Source organism: Somniosus microcephalus, chromosome 2, assembly GCF_052327205.1.
Source record: "Somniosus microcephalus isolate GS21.2 chromosome 2, FLI_Smic_1.0, whole genome shotgun sequence".
NCBI lineage: Eukaryota > Metazoa > Chordata > Chondrichthyes > Squaliformes > Somniosidae > Somniosus > Somniosus microcephalus.
The window spans coordinates 382,995,622-383,018,225 of record NC_140988.1 but is presented as its reverse complement, the minus strand read 5'-3'; the positions used below and the strand labels follow the sequence as shown (position 1 = coordinate 383,018,225).

At 49.8% G+C, this 22,604-nt stretch overlaps 1 protein-coding gene across 1 annotated transcript in view; it reads left to right on the top strand.

The window, feature by feature from the left end:
* LOC147123800 (protein TEX261-like) overlaps positions 1 to 22,604 on the top strand; it is a 118,326-nt gene that overhangs the window by 45,534 nt on the left and 50,188 nt on the right. Inside the window, exon 3 of the mRNA XM_085967173.1 lies at positions 1,194 to 1,347. Coding sequence (XP_085823299.1) covers positions 1,194 to 1,347 — 154 coding nt within the window. The remainder of the gene's footprint in view (positions 1 to 1,193; positions 1,348 to 22,604) is intronic.

Below are 22,604 nucleotides of genomic sequence, written 5' to 3'. Positions count from 1 at the left end.
TGGGGTAACATTAGCTACCCTCCAATCCACGGGTACTGTTCCCGAGTCAATGGAGTTCCGGAAGATGATCCTTAGAGCATCTGCTATCTCCAGGGCCACCTCCTTAAGTACCCTAGGATGTAGTTTATCAGGCCCCGGGGATTTGTCGGCCTTCAGTCCCCTCAACTTACCCAACACCATATCCCTAGAGATACTAATTTCTGTCAGCTCCTCCCTCTCATTAGTCCCTATGTTTGCCGATATTCCTGGGAGGTTATTTGTGTCCTCCTTTGTGAATACAGAACCAAAGTATGAGTTTAATTGGTCTGCCATTTCCTTGTTCTCCATTATATATTCTCCCGAATCGGACTGCAAGGGACCGACTTGGGATTTTACCAGTCTTTTCCTCCTGATATACCGATAAAAGCTTTTGCAGTCTGTCTTTATGTTTGCTGCAAGTTTACTTTCGTATTCTATTTTCCCCTTCCTGATTAATCCCTTTGTCCTCTTTTGCTGTATCCTGTACTGCCCCCAATCTTCCGGTCTGGTGCTTTTTTTTGCCAGTTGATATGCCCTTTTTTTTGATTTTATGCTGTCCCTAATTTCCCTCGTTATCCACGGTTGAGTCACCTTTTTAGGTTTATTTTTATGCCAAACCGGTATAAACATGTTCTGGAATTCTTCCATTCTATCTTTGAATGCTTGCCATTGTCTATCCACTGTCAATCCCCCCAGAAACACCACCCAATCAACCTTAGCCCTGGCAGGCAACAGGACTCTCTTTCACGGCTGCAGAGAACAGTATCTATCCCCCTGACTATACCGTCCCCTACTACTACCACATTCCTTCCTTCTCCCCCCACTTGGATGGCCCCCTGTACCACGGTGCTGTGGTCAGTTTGCCCATCCTCCCTGTAGTCCTTTTCCTCATCCATACAGGCAGCAAGTACCTCGTACCTGTTGGACAAGGTCCAGGGCTTGATAAGCACATGAGGGAGAAAGGAATAGGAGGATATGTTGATGGGGTGAGATGAAGAGGGGAGGGAGGAGGCTCATGTGGAACATAAACAACGGCATGGAGCAGTTCGGTGGATGACTTGTTTCTGTGCTGTAGACTTGCTGTAACTCGATCTAATTCTATGTGTTTCTACATTAATGGTGATCTATAAATGCAAGTTGTTGTTTGCCTTCAAATCTCTTTCTTGACTCCTCAGTTCTCCACGGGAGTGCTGGTTGGTCTCTACCTCTTCGAGAATTTCCCCATGTTAATGATTGGAGTCGGACTCTTCACAAACCTCGTCTACTTTGGTCTTTTACAGACGTTTCCATACATCCTGCTCACATCACCCAATTTTATATTGTCCTGCGGTAAGTACCCATCTCAGTGCTTGGTGTATGACCTTGTCTTAGGGTCATACACCACTTAGGGATAGCATAAGATCCAAGGAGAGCACATAATGGAGTGGATGATTGCTGTACATGGTCATTGATGCTTCCAGTAAACCTTGCTCAGTTTAATGCAAATTTCACTTCAATTCCACTTAAAATGTGGTGTCTCTCCACCTCCGCGCCTTCCAAAAAAACCTCCGCACTTACTTACTGTTGAATTTTTGCTTTCCAATCGGCAGAACTTGCATTGTGTTGTGTTGAGGCTAACACTAGAAGGGAGTAATATTAACATCAGTAGAGGTACAGTCAGTAACACAGGGCACTGGGGGGAGGGGTTACTGAGTGACAGTGTGAGGGAGCTGGATTAACATCAGTAGAGATACAGTCAGTAACACAGGGTGCTGGGGGGAGGGGTTACTGATGTGAGGGAGCTAGATTAACATCAGTAGAGATACAGTCAGTGACACAGGGCGCCGGGGGAGGGTTGCTGAGTGACAGTGTGAGGGAGCTGGATTAACATCAGTAGAGATACAGTCAGTAACACAGGGTGCTGGGGAGAGGGGTTACTGAGTGACAGTGTGAGGGAGCTGGATTAACATCAGTAGAGATACAGTCAGTAACAGGGCGCTGGGGGAGGGGTTACTGAGTGACAGTGTGAGAGAGCTGGATTAACATCAGTAGAGATACAGTCAGTAACACAGAGCGCTGGGGGAGGGTTACTGAGTGACAGTGTGAGGGAGCTGGATTAACATCAGTAGAGATACAGTCAGTAACACAGGGTGCTGGGGGGGAGGGGTTGCTGAGTGAAAGTGTGAGGGAGCTGGATTAACATCAGTAGAGATACAGCCAGTAACAGGGTGCCGGGGGGTAGTTACTGAAACTGACTGTATCTCGACTGTTAAACTCTCAGTTGGATTGAGGCTCACACAAACACCATTACTCAAGTCCTGGATTAAATGCTTGTTCTGATGAGGCAGGCTCAGTTTCGCTAGCTGGTTTCGAGGGCTGTCATCTCACTCGATAACTCCCTCCCCACAGTGTCCGACTCTCCCTTGTGTTTCCCGGGCCGGCCGAAAGGTGGGGTGAGAGGGGTGGGGGCTATTCTTCATTCGAGAGATCAGACCGCGTGTTGGCAGACTGTTGCACTCTGGGAAGCATCACCAGGTGGCATTCTGAGTATCACACGAGGGTTTACTGGGCAGTGATCAGGAACAAGAACCCAGAGGTTTTTCCTGAATTGGCCATGTTTCTTTGTCTGTTTCCAGAGATAGCGTAACTGGTAGGTGGGACGGCAGCATGTGAGGTCATACTGTCTACTGGATGGGGTGAGCTTAATGGGCCTGATAGTCTTCATCTACTTTTGTATGTCTTTTTGTATGTTTGTATGTGCAGGCTGGGGAATCAATCTGGGTCCAGCCTAGTGTGTGGCTCAAAGAGTTCACCCAGTCAGTAACTGAGCCCAGGGACAATCAGAACTCATCTCTTCCCCTTTCTGTTCCCTTCAATGATCCGTGCACAAATCAGGAGACACACAGTAAGTTTGTTCATTTTCAATCCATGTTTATTTTCAGATGTTAAACTTCTCACATTTCAGTTATTGAAAGATGACTTGTACACGAAAAGACTCTCTGGTCCATCCAGCCTTGTCCATCGCAATATATAGACCCCCCACCATGTGATCTCCTGGGAGAGGCAAAAAACCAGACATAAAAACCCAGGCCAATTTGGGAAAAAAATCTGGGAAATTCCTCTCCGACCCCCTTAGGCGATCGAAACTAGTCCAGGAGATCATTATGGCCCAAATATTCTAAGACAATTACTTTCTCACTTCAGCTCTGCTAACATCAATTGAACACAATCCCCGGGAGCCTGGTCTTCAACAATCTCCTGTCTAGTTCTGTAGCAGCAGTCACAAACACAATATTCAGCGATGACGAGAGACTGGTTGGCAGGTTGTCTAGTGTTTCCATTTCTGTCATTCCAGGTTGAACGAAAACTGTCCCCAATCTTTTCTTTAAAGTGTTAACTGTGACACCATTTAATTTGCTGGGAACATCCGTTCCTAAACATTGACAGGCCGAATTGGGGGTGGAACGTGGATCTAATTACCGGGATGCACCGGCACAATTTGCCTGGGGAAAATCTCTTAAGGCGTGACCTTCCCTGTTAAGACATTTTGTTAAGACATCCTAACTTTGAAGGACAAACCTACTTGTTTTTCCCCTCCCTCCCCGACTCCCGTGCAGTGTTAACTTTTAGCACACCCCAGAACCCAGTTTGTTGACACCCAAAGACAACCCAGAACGAGGAAAAGACATACCAACACTCCCCACTAGACCCAAGAGACAACCAGGTGGGTGGCAAATGCCGCGTCACTTGAAGAATGAAGAGGAGCTTACAAGGGAGCAGCTGACATGGGAACAGCTGACAAGGGAGCTGTGATCTTCATTCAGGCATTCTGCACACACAGCTGGCGACTAACCAAGTAGTACAGAGGACGAAGAGGGTGGAGGTACTTGTATGGGAACAGAGGCTTAAATGACCAGGACAGACACAATAAAGTGAGCATTACCCATGAGTGCCGCACGGCTGGTATACCCTAATCTAACGGGCATTCCATCTCAACTGCCAGGCCATCAATCAGAAGCTGGCAGGATCCAAATCCAGATCCTGACGGTTCAGCTAACTGTTTGGATCTGGCGCTGGCGCCCGTGAATAACACCCACTTTGATCTATTTGTCCTGGGAGCCGGAGAGTCTGTTCGCTTGCAGGTACGGTCCGCCCTCCTCACCCTGAATACCAGTTGGACAGTGTCCAGCAGTGTGTGGAGGATGTCAGAATGAAAAATTCCCTAAAAAAGGTAGGGTCCTCTATACTCTAAAAATGACTTGGATTTCTCCCGTGAGCTCCTGAAATCAAAGTGTATATTCAAAACCCGGGTGTCCCTGAATCATGGTTTGTGAGGTAACCAAAGGGTTAACCAGAACCACCACCTGCTGCAATTTCCTGGAGCACCCTGGAGATCAGGCAACCCTGAGCAACAGAATCCAGAAACAAAAGCACAAAAGACTGTCGGGCCTCCGCCCTGACAGCCTGAGGTCCTCCAGCAGATTGGTGATTATCCGGTGATGCGAGCAAGTCGATCGACCTGGTAAACCCCCCAAGTCCTGAAGATGTTCTGGACTACCTCAGTGTGGATCATCCACTAGTTAGGGTGGACTACAGAGCAGCTGAGTGTGCCGACTGTTGTGTTGTCCTCCCCGGGCCAAATGTGGCACCAAGAGTGTCACCCCGTCATTCAAGCACCAATGGGAAGCAATGCGTCAACTTGACAGAGGGACCCAGGAAGGAGGGTCCCACCCTGTTTGTTGACTTACCGGACCCTTGTCATATTGTCTGTCTGCAGACACACTGACTTACCCTGCACCGAGTCTGAAAGTGGAGATGTCCTATTATACCGTTCAGACCCCGAGCCTGTTGAAATGCCAAGTGAAATCACTGGCCGAGAAGACCATTCATCCTGAATGTGGCTCCCACCCATATGTCAAAGCATTAGCTGAAGAGCCTGATGGCTGTAGCACCAATGTATGGAGAACACTGCGCTCCCAGGACCACCAGCTCTAGTTCAGATGCTGCGACAAAGGAGACCTGTGGATACTTTACTGGCAGAGTGATGGTCATCCAGAAGGCTCAACTGGAGAAATACCCCCAACAGTTGAGCCTTCTGGATGACGATCACACGCTCTCAGTGTGGATGGTAGAAGACCTGCCAGTATGCCCACTAGTAGATGGTTCCTCTGATGGACAAACCAAACATCCAGAGTGATCCACTTCCACAGGGAAGTACTGGAAATAGCCCACCCACACAACTCTGAGGTGGGCTATCCAGGCATGATCACTGCTGGGGGAGGTGGAGCTGGACAGGGTCTCGAATGTTACTTGTGAGCTACCTGCATTCCAGGTCCTAATCTGGAATGACGGGCTAGCAAGATACAAAGGACATTGTGCTCCGGATAAGGCCTTGAATAGGCTGGTGGGGGTGAATGGATTGGTGGTGGTGAGTGGATGGTGGTGGTGAATGGATTGGTGATGGTGAGTGTACTGGTGTTGGCGAGTGGAAGGGGCCTATAGATGGGGTGGGCTAAGCTACAAAGTGAGCAGTGCCCTCCCACCCTTGTGTGTCAATTCGGGAATGCCTGAAGGTTCTGCTACAGCAGATCCTCCACTTGCTCGCCAAAGAAGCCCTCAGCACCAATGGGCATCTGCAGAACCTGAAGGATCCCCAAGGTGTGAGGACAAACTAAGTGGCGATGCAAGATCCACTGGGCGATAGATCCTGCTCCTACATTGAGAGCACCCACACAGTCTGCTGCTGCAGCAGATGCTCTCTGAAGGTGGTCCTCTCTGGCAGGGATAGCTCCCTCAACTCAACTACTGGTCAGTGAAGCCAGCCCCAGTGGATTTGACGGCAGGGAATTCGGGATATGCGCCAAACCCTGCAGGAAGGTCCGCCAGACCCACATGTCCCACCATTTGGATTTCGGTGGGTGGAACAGGACTAGTTTCCTGAGGCTTTCACGACTGAAGTTCACCAGCTGTACCAGCGAACCTTAAGTTGTGAGGCAGAGTGGCGGGGCTGTCTACCTTGGCCATAACTGGGGCGCGCCTATCAAGTCTGCCCAAACCGCCTTGGAAATTGGGAGGGGGAATCCAACAAAGGTCGCTGCCTGAGGCCTTTGCAAGACCCCAGGTAAAGACTCAACCCCCACAAGTGATGGGACTTCCGGAACTCACAGTTTCAGACTCGAAGTCACCCTTGTTTTGAATACATGGAAAAACCTCAACGCACGGAAGCCGTGGTCAACTCAGGCTCCCAGTTTGGTTTCTGGAGCGCACGCACCCTCCCTGGGAGTGCCTCTCGAGTGTCGTAGGGAGCGGCTGAAGGTGGGTCCACAGTGGTGGGTGGGAGCCACAGATCTATAAATAGAGATCTGCAGCTGCACTCACCAAAGTGGACATCACCCACAGCATAGGTGACCCTGTGTAGGGTCGAGTCCACCGAGGGTGGTGCCCCCAAATGAGCTGGCGCCAACTGGAGACAATGTCCCGGGGCTGCGTTGGTGTCACCAGAGGGGACGGATGCCTCTGGGGAAGGACACACCAACAGTAGCTGGTGGCGCTTGGGGGAACCAGCCTGATTCTGGCACCAGTAGGCACGGACACCTCCGAACCAGCTGGTGCCAGAGGAGGACTCTTCCTCTATCCTGGGAGGCCTCAGTACAAGTGGTACCGGGGTTTCACCCGATGTAGTTGACTGGGATGGATTGGCTTTAACCAGCTCGTCCCATTCCACACCATCGAGGCAACAACCGGAGCGTCCACACTTGAGACTTTCCTGTTCAGTCCCAACACTTGGACCACCGGTCGACATCGGTCGGAGATGACTGTATGCACTGGGCCCTATCCAGTGCCAGTGCAGTTAACCCCGAGCAATGCCGAACTGAGCCTGGAGTTGGAGCAGGGTTGGTGCTTGATGCCGATGCGAGGACCTGAGGGCTGGACGTGAAGGTCCAGCCCAGGGGAGAACTAGGGAGGAGGGAGAGGGGCGTGGGAAATGTTTAAAAATGGGAAAGAAACGTGCCAGAAGGGAAAGAGTTGGTTTAACACCATCTCCAATCATTGGCTGCGAGTTTAAATGGACCTGTTATTGGCCGTCAAATAAAGAAATTAAAAGATGTACAGTTGACACTAAAGAAATGGATGGGTTGAGGGGTATTTCAGTGTTGCTGTTTCCTCCTTTGTGGTATCTCTGCTGGCATTGATGTGATGTCAGGATGTGTGATCCAGTTGTCTTTGTGGTTTTGTTACTGACAACTTTAGTCTGTTGGTAGTTTGATGAAACCGTCCATTTCCTCTCACTCGTCCTGACACCAACCTGTACCTGTGGCAGAAGAAGAAATGACAAAAATCACTGGATTGCAACAAGGACAACGACAGGCATTTTATCGCTCCCCTCGTATAGTAAACCATATAACCTGTAAAAGGATTTATCAAATTCCCTTTAAAAAGTCAACACCTGGGCCAGCGTCGAGCTGTGTGGGCAGTTACCAAGCTCGGTCAAGGCAGCTCCAGTGGCATTACTGCCCAGGAGTACATTCTTCGAGTCTTAACCCTGAGCTCTCAGTACTGGTGAACACTTTGAGAAACTGATTATTCAGTTGTTCACTCTCCCTGTCAGCCTCTCCTCTTATTTAGACCCGTTCATTCAACACCAATCAGCGGTTTCAAGAGGGACGCTCTTGACTTTTTAATGGTCGGGCTGAGCTGTCCCACAGACTATCCTCGTGTCCAGGACAAGTTGATCAGAACAACCAGCATGTACTGACCTGCTTTCAGTTTCCAGGATTTGAGCCTTTATATCTGCACGGATTTTGCTGTAACTGACTCTGACTTTCACAGGGAATGATACAAGCTGGAAGTACAGCTCCAAACACAGTTAGTCACAGTCAGTAAATAGTTGTCTACATTTACAGATCAGGGAGTGAGCATTAAACTCCAGGACTGGGAGGAGCCGGTCAGTGAGGAGTGGGGCTCAGTAACCATCAGTAACCAGGCTCCGGGACCCAGACTACCTATGAGCAACGCTATGGAAGAACTACCAATAACAAACTGAACTATTCCACCTGACTGTGCATCAATATTACTGTATCTGATAAACTGTTCCTATTACTCATTATGACTTTCACTAATAATACAAGATAAACAGGTTAAGACATAGAAAGATAGAAACATAGAAGATAGGAGCAGGGGTAGGCCATTCGGCCCCTCGAGCCTGCTCCGCCATTTAATGAGATCATGGCTGATCATCCAAATTCAGTACCCTGTCCCTGCTTTCTCCCCATATCCCTTGATCCCTTTAGCCTCAAGAAATATATCCAACTCCTTGAATATATTTAATGAATTGGCCTCAACTGCCTTCTGTGGTAGAGAATTCCACAGGTTCACTACTCTCTGGGTGAAGAAATTCCTCCTCATCTCTGTCCTAAATGGGTTACCCCTTATCCTTAGACTGTGACCCCTGGTTCTGGACTCCCCCGCCATCGGGAACATCCTTCCTGCATCTAGTCTGTCTAGTCCTGTTAGAATTTTATAAGTTTCAATGAGATCCCCTCTCATTCTTCTAAACTCCAGCGAGTATAAGCCCAATCGACCCAATCTCTCCTCATATGCCATTCCTGCCATCCCAGAAAGACAAACCTTTCAAAGTTCACGAATTCTGTCCAAGCCGCTGGTTGATGATGTTTCAATTGTTCGTGTTGTCTTCACAGAGCAAAGCTGTTCAGATGTTCGAGCCGACCGCATTCAGTCCTAGAAAGAGCAGCCAGTTGTTCAGACTCAGTGCAGCTCCCTTGCCTACACAAACTGTTGTATCTCGTCCTGGCTCATTTTTATCTACTTTACAAAGCTGTTGTGATGTCTCATCTCAGTGTGAAGCGCAGTGTGAAGGTGGGGCTTACTCTGTGATGTCATGGATTGACCTCACCTTGAAACCATATTTGGGAAAAACCTTTGGGCTTTACTGTGGGACAGCTCAGCCCGACCATTTAACCTTTGGGTTAAACTGACTTGTTTCGCTAGAAAGCAATAACAGGTTTCCATGTGGTCACGACCCAGAGCACAGGGTGCGTGGGCGATGGGCAGTGATGGGATTGTTTGCCTTCTACCAATTATGTTAAGTAATTGCATACATTTAAAGCAACAGGAGTCGGCCATTCAGCCCCGCGAGCCTGCTCCAGCATTCAATTAGACCATGGCTGCTCTGCACCTCAAATCCATTTACCTGTCTTTGATTGATATCTCTTGATCAACTTAGGAACAGGAGGAGGCCATTTGGCCCCTCGAGCCTGCTCCGCCATTCAATGAAATCATGGCAGATCATCCAAATTCAGTACCCTGTCCCTGCCTTCTCCCCGTATCCCTTGATCCCTTTCGCCTTAAGAAATATACCTAACTCCTTCTTGAATATATTTAATGAATTGGCCTCTACTGCCTTCTATGGTAGAGAATTCCACAGGTTCACCACTCTCTGGGTGAAGAAATTCCTCCTCATCTCAGTCCTAAATGGCTTACCCCTTATCGTTAGACTGTGACCCCGGTTCTGGACTCCCTGACCATCCGGAACATCCTTCCAGCATTTAGTCTGTCTGGTCCTGTTAGAATTTTATAAGTTTCAATGAGATCCCCTCTCATTCTTCTAAACTCCAGCGAGTATAAGCCCAATCGACCCAATCTCTCCTCATACGTCACTCCTGCCATCCCAGGTATCAGTCTGATAAATCTTCGCTGCACTCCATCCATGGCCAGAACATCCTTCCTCAGATAAGGTGACCAAAACTGCACACAATACTCAAGGTGTGGTCTCACCAAGGCCCTGTACAACTGCAGCAAGACATCCTTGTTCCTGTCTTAATGCGAGGAGCATTCGTAATAAGGTGGATGAATTAGCTGTGCAAATAGATGTAAACAGATATGATATGATTGGGATTACGGAAACATGGCTCCAGGGTGATCAGGGCTAGGAAATCAACATCCAGGGGTATTCAATATTCAGGAAAGACAGGCAAAAAGGAAAAGGAGGTGGGGTAGCATTGCTGGATAAAGAGGAGATTAACACAATTGTAAGGAAGGATATTAGCTCTGATGATGCAGAATCTGTATGGGTAGAGCTGAGAAATACCAACGGACAGAAAACGTTAGTGGGAGTTGTATACTGACCCCTAAACAGTAATGCGGAGGTTGGGGATGGCATTAAACAGGAATCATAGAAACATGGAAGATAGGAGCAGGAGTAGGCTATTCGGCCCCTCGAGGCTGCTCCGCCATTCAATGCAATCATGGCTGATCATCCAAATTCAGTACCCTGTCCCTGCCTTCTCCCCATACCCCTTGATCCCTTTAGCGTTAAGAAATATATCCAACTCCTTCTTGAATATATTTAGTGAATTGACCTCTACTGCCATCTGTGGTAGAGAATTCCACAGGTTCACCACTCTCTGGGTGAAGAAATTCCTCCTCATTTCTGTCCTAAATGGCTTACCCCTTATCCTTAGACTGTGACCCCTGGTTCTGGACTCCCCTACCCTCGGGAACACCCTTCCTGCATCTAGTCTGTCTGGTCCTGTTAGAATTTTATAAGTTTCAGTGAGATCCCCTCTCATTCTTCTAAACTCCAGCGAGTATAAGCCCAATCGACCCAATCTCTCCTCATACGTCATTCATGCCATCCCAGGTATCAGCCTGGTGAATCTTCGCTGAACTCCTTCCATGGCAAGAACATCCTTCCTCAGATAAGGCGACCAAAACTGCACACAATACTCAAGGTGTGGTCTCACCAAGGCCCTGTACAACTGCAGCAAGACATCCTTGTTCCTGTACTCAAACCCTCTCGCTACGAATGCCAACATACCATTTGCCTTCTTAACTGCCTGCTGCACCTGCATGCTTACCTTCAGCGACTGGTGCACAAGGACACCCAGGTCTCGTTGCACTTCCCCTTCTCCCAATCTATTGCCATTCAGATAATAATCTGCCTTCCTGTTTTTGACACCAAAGTGGATAACCTCGCATTTATCCACGTTATATTGCATCTGCCATGCTTCTGCCCAATCACCCAACCTGTCCAAATCTTCCTGGAGTTTCTTGGCATCCTCCTCACAGCACACACGCCCACCCAGCTTTGTGTTATCAGCAAACTTGGAGATATTACATCTAGTTCCCTCGTCTAGATCATTAATATATATTGTGAATAGCTGGGGTCCAAGGACCGATCCCTGCGGTACCCCACTAGTCACTGCCTTCCACTCAGAAAAAGACCTGTTTATTCCAACTCTTTGCTTTCTGTCTGCCAACCAGTTCGCTATCCAAGTCAATACCTTGCCCCCAATCCCATGGCCTAGAATTTCAGTATAGCCAGTTTTGGGGCGCTAACGTTAGCGCCCGCCCGAAGTTAGCGCTCGCCCCAAAGTTGCGCCCCCTTGCCGGAAATTCAGTGGCTTCGCCCTAAGAGGTTGCTGGAGCGCTAAAAGGGGGAAGGGACGAATTGGTCTGCTGCCACGCCCTGCACACTGCAGCTTTGCAAATAGGCCTCAACACTGCTGCTCAGCCCCAGGGAGTCATGGCAACGCCAGAGAAGGCCCGTGAGCGTGCCCTGCACTTCTCAGAGCGTGATCTGGGAATAATGGTGACAGCTCTGGAGAAGAGGCGCAGGATCTTGTTCCCAGAGACTGGGAGGAATCCGAACCACCAAGAATACACCAGAGCCTGGAAGCAGATCGCCAACAGGGTGACGTTCACCGACGATGCCCCCAGGACCCACAAACAATGTCGGAAAAAATACAACGACCTGACCAGGATTGGCAGGGTGAGTACCCTTTCCAGTCTCCTCCTCATTCTTGCATGTACACCTGACATGATGGGCAAAGGGAGCTGAAAGTCCTAATGGCCAGCCCTCAGCCAGCAGCTTTGGGACAGTCATGAGCATCAAGTGCCCATTCTGCACTCTACACTCTGGCCAAGCTATTCCACCATGGGAAGCAGTGCACAGTACATCAGGGCTACACACTGGCCAAGCTATTGCACCATGGCAGGTAGTGCACAGTACATCAGGGCTACACTCTGGCCAAGCTATTCCACCATGGCAGGCAGTGCACAGTACATCAGGGCTACACTCTGGCCAAGCTATTCCACCATGGGAGGCAGTGCACAGTACATCAGGGCTACACTCTGGTCAAGCTATTCCACCATGGCAGGCAGTGCACAGTACATCAGGGCTACACTCTGGCCAAGCTATTCCCCCATGGGAGGCAGTGCACAGTACATCAGGGCTACACTCTGGCCAAGCTATTCCACCATGGGAGGCAGTGCACAGTACATCAGGGCTACACTCTGGGCAAGCTATTCCACCATGGCAGGCAGTGCACAGTACATCAGGGCTACACTCTGGCCAAGCTATTCCACCATGGGAGGCAGTGCACAGTACATCAGGGCTACACTCTGACCAAGCTATTCCACCATGGGAGGCAGTGCACAGTACATCAGGGCTACACTCTGGCCAAGCTATTCCACCATGGCAGGCAGTGCACAGTACATCAGAGCTACACTCTGGCCAAGCTATTCCAACATGGGAGCAACGCACACAGTACATCAGGGCTACACTCTGGCCAAGCTATTCCACCATGGGAGGCAGTGCACAGTACATCAGGGCTGCACTCTGGTCAAGCTATTCCACCATGGCAGGCAGTGCACAGTACATCAGGGCTACACTCTGGCCAAGCTATTCCACCATGGGAGGCAGTGCACAGTACATCAGGGCTACACTCTGGCCAAGCTATTCCACCATGGCAGGCAGTGCACAGTACATCAGGGCTACACTCTGGTCAAGCTATTCCACCATGGGTGGCAGTGCACAGTACATCAGGGCTACACTCTGGCCAAGCTATTCCACCATGGGAGGCAGTGCACAGTACATCAGGGCTACACTCTGACCAAGCTATTCCACCATGGGAGGCAGTGCACAGTACATCAGGGCTACACTCTGGCCAAGCTATTCCACCATGGCAGGCAGTGCACAGTACATCAGAGCTACACTCTGGCCAAGCTATTCCAACATGGGAGCAACGCGCACAGTACATCAGGGCTACACTCTGGCCAAGCTATTCCACCATGGCAGGCAGTGCACAGTACATCAGGGCTACACTCTGGCCAAGCTATTCTACCATGGGAGGCATTGCACAGAACATCAGGGCTACACTCTGGCCAAGCTATTCCACCATGGGAGGCAGTGCACAGTATATCAGGGCTACACTCTGGGCAAGCTATTCCACCATGGGAGGCAGTGCACACTACATCAGGGCTACACTCCGTACTTACAGCCCGTCCTTTCTCTTGCAGGCTAAAGTTGCCTATAAATGCCAGGCCCGTGCCAGGACCAGGGGAGGCCGCGCCAAGCTGCAGAAGCTCACTCGCCTGGAGGAGCGCGTGAGTGGGCTCATGGGAGCCCGGCTGATCGTGCCCACAGCGTGCGGAGTAGCCGACCCTCCACTGCCCGGCAATGGTAAGGACCTCGCCTTTTGGCCCTCTCGCGTCACACTTGCGCATCCGAGCTACTTCCTTTGCCACTGTCCCACCAATGCGCTGAATGCCACCAGTCCTGACTCCCTCGCTGACGCCGTCTCCTCACTCTGAAGCTACTCTTGTGCATTCCTGCTTTCAGCTGGTGACGACCAGGTCCGTGAAGCTGCCAGTGACAGCCCCTCCGAGCAGGAGGAGGAGGAGGAGGAGGAGGAGGAGGAGGAGCAAGAGCAAGCCGGACCATCAGAGGAACACTCAGGTCCCGCAGGAGAGGACGAAATGATTGACACGTCCTCACTGGACGAGTGCCTGGACCAACTGTCGCAGGGGATTGCAGCTTCTGGGACCAGTGGCGTCCAGCCACCCAGGAGCCCTGCGCATGGGCCGCGGCCTTCTCCCCAAAGGGGGGAAGGATCAGAGGGGAGTGCAGTTGATCGGGAGACTCGCCGCCTCCAACGTGGCAAGGTTCCCCTAGTTCGGTCCCCTGCTCCCCAGCGGGAGAGTCCCGACTCCAGTCCGGACAGCTTCACCTCGGAGGAGGCGCGGAAGCTGGACAAGATGGCCGAGGATTCGGACCGGCGCCACACGGAGCTCATGCGCGTGGTGGGGCGCATGCCTGAGGCCATCGAGTCGCTGGCGACCAGTGTGCGTGAGTTCGGGGCATCAACTGCCGCGAGTGGCCGCATGCTCACTGATGCCTTCAAGTCCCTGGCGGGTGTGATGCGGGCGCACACCAGGACAACAGGGGCACTCACTGCTGCCACACGCGCTGTCTCAGGCAGGCATCGCCAGGGCACCCGCCGCGCTGCAGCATCCCAGCGAGCCGCCCCTCGGCTGATTGTTGCGGATCCTGCAGTGCGGGCCCGGCCGAGTGCCAGCACGCCACAGCACCAGCCAGCGCATCCCAGACGCCAGCTTGCCCACATTGTACCATCCGTCGCCGCCACTCCCCCACTGGGGCGTCAAGGGCAAGCGGCTGGAGCTGATGTGCGCCAGGCTCAGGTGCGCCACTCAGCAGCCGGCCCCTCGAGGTCCAAAGGCCGTGTAGGCCGCCCCCCAAGGGCATCTGGCGGAAGGACATCTGAGCCTCAGGCGCCTTCCCCCAGCCTCGCAGCAGCCACTGGGCAGAGCTTGTGAAGGAGCAGCAGGCCGGGCAGGGGAGGCAAAAGGCTGGACAAGGTCTCGCCCTCGCGGGCCACTCAGTAGAGGGTGTGGCCAGGTTTCGTTTTATATGGCGGTGGCCATCTTTCTTTTGCCCATGGTTGTTTGGTTCGTGGGCTTATTTTTTGCGTTAAGGCCGAGGTTGAGGCCAGGTTTGTACAAATGTGGAGTTACTCCTGCCCAGTTTGTGGGAGTGAGTCGTTTGTTGGGCTTTTTGTGGGGCCCGTTGATTGTTTTTGGGGATTCATGTGGGAAGGGGTTTTCATTTTTGTGTAATAAATAATTATCTTTATTCATAGAGTCTCCATGGTTGTTCTTCTTAGTGTTTGTTGGCTTCGCCGGCTGAGGGCATGCGGAGCGGCTGCATTCATCTTCCCTCATGGCCACAAGGGATTCCCTGACAGGGGGCTTAGAAGTAACGTGTAATAAGGTGGCGTCGCGCGGCCCTTGGCCCTGGTCGCTCCCTCCTGGGAACGTACTCCTGCTCCTCCTCCTCCTCCTCCTGCTCCTCCTGCTCCTCCTCCTGAGGTGCTGCCCCAACGTCAGGTGGCAGTGCCTGAGTCCTGCGTATAGCCAGGTTGTGTAGCATGTAGCAAACTACCACAAATTGGGAGACCCGGTCCGGCGAATACTGGAGAGCTCCTCCGGAGTGATCAAGGCAGCGGAACCGCTGCTTGAGGACCCCAATAGTTTGCTCGATGATGTTGCGGGTGGTTTGATGGCTCTCGTATGCCTCCTCAGCAGCGGTCCTGGGCGCGCGGAGCGGGGTCATGAGCCAGGTAAACAAAGGATAGCCTTTGTCCCCGAGTAGCCATCCTCTTGGGGGAGGCTGTGCCTCGAACATGTCATGCACAGTACTCTGCCGCAGGATAAATGCATCGTGGCTGCTGCCTGGAAAGCTGGCATTGACAGCCATGCTGCGCTGTGATGTAAGAAAAAGGAGGCTTACCATCAAGTAACTTTAAAGTAAGCTTTAAGTAACTTATAAACACACTATATACAAGAGAGGTCTTTACCATGCCTCTGGTAGAAGCCTCTTACAATACTGAACAGACCAGTATTTATACCAGTCCAACAGGAAGTGACACATGACAGGAAGTGAGGTATGTACACAGTTCATAGTTCATAGTTCACAGTTCACAGGAAGTGATGACATAACTTCCCGGAAGTTATTATTTTTATCACATTCTTCCCTCCTGCAGGTTTAGGAGGCTGTGGTCTACCTTTTGGTCCGCAGCCGCCGAACAAGGAAGAGTCGCACCCGTTTGGATTCCCGTCGTAGAGGGTCGCTGGTCCGCTTACATGCAGTTGGCCATTGGCCAGAGTCCGTGTGGCCTGGATTGCCCTGTGAAGGGTCGGGGAGATCATGGCTTCGAGTACGAGCCCCAATAGGTTCAAAGTCAGACTGCCTCTGTTCAGAGGGAGGTGCAGAGCTGGTCTGTGGCAGACCAGTACTTTCATGCGTGGTACTGGGAGGGTCGCAACCTTGAGCACGGGGTTCTACCGGCACCAAGCTAGTTGGTGTCCGATCAGGATCCTGGAGAGGGGTACCCGATAGGTCCCAAGAGTTTCCTGGTGAAATGTCATCACCCGATGTCCCACTAGGTCCTGGTGGGCAGGGAGCCAGATCCCGTAATGATACGGTAGATTCTCGGCCGTCGGAATATCGTATGTTTGCATAGGTGGGGTTGGCATCGGTTAGTTCGACCTCGTCTACAAGAGGATCATTTTTAGACGTCCGAACGTATCTTCGGAGTAATACAGGTCCAGGAGTAGTTAGCCATGACGGGAGTGATGTCCCATGAGATGAGCGACGCTGGAATCCAAAGAACCGCTCATGAGGTGTAGTATTTGTGGCTGTAGAAAGCAGGGACCGTATAGAGTGCAATGCATCCGGAAGCACTGTTTCCCATTGCTGGTCTGGTAGGCCCCGAGATCTTAAAGCGAGACGTACGGAATTCCAGATGATACCGTTATACCTCTCTACCTGCCCATTTCCGATGGGATGGTATGGTGTTGTTTTGCTTGTAGCAATTCCCCGTTCTGAGAGGTAGTCCTTGAGTTCCCTCGACATAAAGGATGGACCCCGATCTGAGTGAATATAAGCCGGCATGCCACAGAGAGAAAATACCTGCTCAAGGCAGCAGATTACTGTGGACGCCAGCATATTGGAGCAGGGGAAGGCAAATGGAAAACGTGAATATTCGTCGATCATGGCGAGCAAATATGTGTTCCGAGTTGAAGAGGGCACTGGGCCCTTAAAATCGATGCTAAGTCGTTGCATCGGTTGGGTTGCATGTATGAGTATACCATCTGAGGGGCGGAAGAACTGAGGTTTTAATTCCGCACAAAGCCAGCATTCTGAGCATATTTTCTTTACATCTCCAGTGGAAAAAGGGAGATTCCGTGATCGTACGAAATGTAGCATGCGCGTAACGCCAGGATGGCACAAACCATTGTGGACATCCATGAGGGTGGAGGATGACATAGTGGAGCAGAATGCCCGTGTGAGGGTGTCCGGGGCCACATTCTCCTTGCCAGGCCGATAGAAAATGGTATAACCAAAAGAGGCCAGTTCCATCCTCCAAAGTTGTATTTTATTATTCTTAATTTTGGTTCGTTTTCGATTATCGAGCATGAAGGCGACTGATCGTTGGTCCGTGATCAATGTAAAGTGCTGGCGAGCTAGAAAATGGTTCCACTTCCGTACTGCCTCTATGATGGCTGTGGCTTCTTTCTCAACCGGAGGATAATATAGCTCGGCACCTTGTAAGGTCCTGGACATAAATGCTACAGGACGACCTTCCTGATTCAGAGTAGCCGAGATCGCCACCTCCGAGGCATCACATTCAACCACGAAAGGGAGATTCTCATCAATGGAGTGAAGAGCCGCTTTCTCCAACTGTTTTTTGAGAAGGTTAAAGGCTGCAACAGCCGCTGTTCCCAGTGGAAATGATCTAGCATGCAGCAAGGGTTGGATTTTGTCCGAAAAATGAGGAATCCATTTAGCGTAGTATGCAAACAGACCGAGAGCCCGACGTAAAGAAGCCGGATTCTTAGGTGACGGGAGCTCTTGGAGCGGGCGAAGTCTTTCTGGGTCTGGCTTAATGATACCATTGCCTACGCAGTAGCCAAGGATGTTGATGGTCGGTTGCGACTCAACAGATTTGGATTCATTCAGGGTCAAATTACGGCGATGGAGGGCATCCCGAAATTTTTGGAGGTTGGAGTCGTGTTCCTGTTGATCGTGACCTGCAATGGTAATGTTATCAAGATAGGGAAAAGTGTCCCTTAGGTTTTCCTGCTTAACCAGGCCATCCATTGCCCGTTGAAAGACAGCCACTCCATTAGTAACCCCGAATGGGAGGCGACGAAATTGGTACAGCCGTCCATTAGCCTCAAAGGCTGTGTACTGCTTATCTGAGACCTTCAAGGGTAACTGATGATAGGCACTTTTTAAATCGTAAGTTGAGAACACTTTGTATTCGGCCAGTTTATTAACCATATCATCAATGCGTGGCAATGGGTAGGCGTCCAAGTCGGTATATTGATTGATGGTTTGCGAATAATCGATGCATAGTCGCTGTTTGTGAGGTTTTAGAGGGTTCTTGACAATGACGACTTGAGCCCGCCAGGGCGACGAACATGGTTCAATGATATCCTCTGCTAGAAGTCGAGAGATTTCAGCCGCAATAAAAGATTGGTCTTCCTGATTAAAGCGCCGCGATTTCGTTATTATCGGTTGGCATTGAGGCGGAATACTGGCAAATAATGAGGGTTCATCAAGTGAAGCTGCTGATAATGCACAAAATGGTAATTTAGACGGTATATTAGAAATAGTAAGTCCGGGTTTGGATCCACCAAACTCAATGGTGAGTTTCTTATGCTGTTTTTGGAAGTCCAGTCCTAAGAGGAGATCACTACATAAGTCCTTGAGCACCGAAAGTCGGGTGGAGGGATACATACGACCATGAAGTGTCATATCAACAACACAAAAGCCGGAGATTCTGGTATTAAGTGATGACTGGGCCATCGCAATTGCCTGGTCCGATGGGAAGACATGTAGTTTCAATTTCGCAACAATCTGTTCCTTAATGAAACTATCAGTACTTCCTGAGTCAATTAAGGCATCTAAGGTATGCCCTTTAATTGAAATTTTTGTGGTAGCATGAGACAGGTTCTGTGGGCAAGCAGCTGTAATTGGTGTCGTTGCACAGAGAGTGGCTAAAACTCTTGGTGTGCTTCTTCGGGAGAGAGCTCGAGAGGAAGCTTGATAGGTCCTAGCTGGAGCATCTTGATAGGCCCTAATTGGGGCAGTTCGGTAGGCCTTAGCTGGATTGGCCCTCGTAGAGGCCCTTGATAGGCAAACTTTAGCAAAGTGTCCTTTTTTCCCGCAATAACTGCAGATTGCATTGCGAGCAGGGCAGGTTTTCCTAGGGTGAAAAGCATCTCCACAAAAGAAGCATTCCTTCCTAGATTGCCAAGAGGCTGCTAAAGTGGGGTCGTCCTCCTCTTCTTCATCAGAATTATCAGAATTAGATTCCCCCATGATAGGGTTCACCTGAGACCGCTTGAATTGTCTGGTTGCAGCTACAGCAGCAGATCGAGATCTGGGCAGCTGATAGAGGTCTGCATTTCTCTTTGCCAAATCCAGTGAACAAGCTAGGTCAAAAGCTTTTTGTAGCTCAAGTGTTTTACTTTCTAGTAGACGCTGGCGTATAAATGGAGAGGCAATCCCGCAGATGAAAGCATCACGAATCATTTCTTGGCGGTACAGCTCAGCTGAGGCTGCCTGAAAGTTACAATCTACGCTGAGCCTGCGAAGTTCTTGCAGGAATTCGTCAATTGATTCCCCTGGCCCTTGTCGGGCTGTGGCCAGTAGATGTCTAGCATAGACCTCATTTGGGGTCTTGGCATACAGTTTCTTAAGTGCCCGAATCACCTCATCGTAATTATCCCATTCATCAACATATTCGAACACTTTTGGGGTCACATAATTGATAAGTATCTTCAATCTAGCAGGAGCATCCGCTTCACATTCATCCAGAAAATTCTCAAAAGTACGGTACCAATGCTTCCATACCCTGCCAGCTGCTGGTGCATTCGGGTCCAAGTCCAGATGAATAGGTCTAAGGATTTTCTCCATGATGGGTGGTTCCCTGGATCCTTAATTCCGAGTTTGTCCGAAGGTCTAGTATTCGTGAGTGTAAATACTAAGTTACTTAAATTGATGTAAGAAAAAGGAGGCTTACCATCAAGTAACTTTAAAGTAAGCTTTAAGTAATTTATAAACACACTATATACAAGAGAGGTCTTTACCATGCCTCTGGTAGAAGCCTCTTACAATACTGAACAGACCAGTATTTATAGGAAGTGACACATGACAGGAAGTGAGGTATGTACACAGTTCATAGTTCATAGTTCACAGTTCACAGGAAGTGATGACATAACTTCCCGGAAGTTATTATTTTTATCACACGCTGCTTGTGATCACACACCAGCTGCACATTCAGAGAATGGTAGCCCTTCCTGTTGCGAAACTGCTCGCCATGCTCCAGAGGGGCCCGCAAAGCCACATGTGTACAGTCAATGGCGCCCTGCACCAAGGGGAAGTCCCCGAGTCTTGCAAATCCCAAGGCGCGCTGATGCTGGCTCTCCAGGGCCATGGGGAAGGAGATGAATTGGCTTCTCCTTCTGAACAGTGCTTCGGTCACCTGGCGGATGCAGCGATGTGCGCCGTACTGGGAGATGTTAGCTATGTCCCCAGCAGCGGATTGGAAGGAGCCGGTGGCATAGAAGTTCAATGCCACCGTCACCTTCACTTCCACCGACAGAGACGTCCTGCACCTGAGCTTTGGACGCAGATCTCTGCGAAGCAGGTGGCAGATCTCTGCAACCACCTCCTTTCGGAATCGGCGTTGGCACCCCATGCAACCCCCATCAAATCCTGGCAAACAGTCAAATTTCCAAAAGGCCACTTGCAGCGCTCTGGCCTGAGTCCAAAAATACCTGAGCTGTTGCTGCTTGAAACCAGTTAGCTATACTCCTTGTTGTGTGTCCAGAAATGCGTTGCACAAGAATGTTTGCTGCAAAATGGCTGGCCTTTATACTGGAGGGTACGTCCCCTTTAATTTGCGCCCCCCCGGGGCCCGCGCTGGCTGTGTTGCATTCCTTTTTTCAAACGCTCCGGACGCCAGCTGCACAATGGGGCGGTCCGACTGAAGTTTGGAATCGGGGCGCGCAAAGGGCGTTGCACGAGGATGTGACGTAATTTTCTCCGCGCGCAGCCGGGCGGGCGCTAAACTTTGCGCCGGCGCTAAGGGTCAACTTAATTTGGGGCGAGGCGCAAACTGCGCTGCGCCCGGGCGCTACACGCATAGCGCCCGAAATTCACTTCTCTTAAGGCGCTAACTGCTGGCGCAACCAACTGAATTTCTAGGCCCATGTGCCTTAACTTTACATGCTAATCTCTTATGCGGGACCTTATCAAAAGCCTTCTGAAAGTCCAAATATACCACATCCACTGGTTCTCCCTTATCTATTTTACCAGTTACATCCGAAAAAATTCCAGTAGATTAGTCAAGCACGATTTACCTTTTGTAAATCCATGTTGACTTTGTCCGATCCTGTCACTGTTTTCCAAGTGCTCTGCTATTACATCTTTTATAATGGACTCTAGCATTTTCCCCACTACCGATGTCAGGCTTACCGGTCTGTAATTCCCCGTTTTCTCTCTACCACCTTTTTTGAATAGTGAGGTAACATTAGCTACCCTCCAATCCATGGGTACTGTTCCAGATTCCATCGAATGTTGGAAGATGATCAGCAATGCATCTACTATTTCTAGGGCACTTCCTTAAGTACCCTAGGACGTAGATTATCAGGCCCTGGGGATTTATCGGATTTCAATCCCGTCAATTTCCCTAATGCCATTTCCCTACAAATACTGATTTCTTTCAGTTCCTCCCTTTCATCAGACCCTATGTTCCCCGACATCTCTGGGAGGTTATTTGTGTCCTCCTTTGTGAAGACAGATCCAAAATATGTATTTAATTGGGATGCCATTTCTTTGTTCCCCATTATAAATCCCCCTGATTCTGACTGCAAGGGACCTACGCTTGACTTCACCAATCTTTTTCTCTTCACGTATCTATAAAAGATTTTAAGTCAGTTTTTATGTTCCCTGCAAGCTTACTCACATATTCTATTTTCCCCTTCTTAATTAATCACTTTGTCCTCCTTTGTTGAATGCGAAACTGCTCCCAATCCTCAGGTTTACTGCTTTTTCTGGCCAACTGATATGTCCTCTCCTTGGATCTTATGCTATCCCTAACTTCCCTTGTTAGCCACGGTTGAGTCATCTTTCTTGTTTTATTTTTATGCCAAACTGGGATGAACAAATTCTGTAGTTCATCCATGCAGTCTTTGAATGTTTGCCATTGCCTATCCACCGTCAACCCTTTGAGTGACATTACCCAATCAATCCTACTCAACTCGCACCTCAGACCATCGTAGTTTCCTTTATTTAAATTCAGGACCCTAGTCTCTGAGTCAACTACTTCATTCTCCAACTGAATGAAGAATTCTATCATATTATGATCGCTCCGACCCAAGGGGCCTCGTACAACAAGATTGCTAATTAATCCTTTCTCATTACATAGGAGATTAGAGCTGAATGCAATAAGGGCACAGTCGTTATCATGGGTGATTTTAATCTACATATAGATTGGGCTAACCAAATTAGTAACAATACTGTGGAGGAGGAATTCCTGGAGTGTATATGGGATGGTTTCCTGGGCCAATATGTCGAGGAACCAACTAGAGATCAGGCCATCTTAGACTGGGTATTATGTAATGAGAAAGGAATAATTAACAATCTTGTTGTGCGAGGCCCCTTGGGGCGTAGCGATCATAATATGATAGAATTCTTCATTAAGATGGAGAGT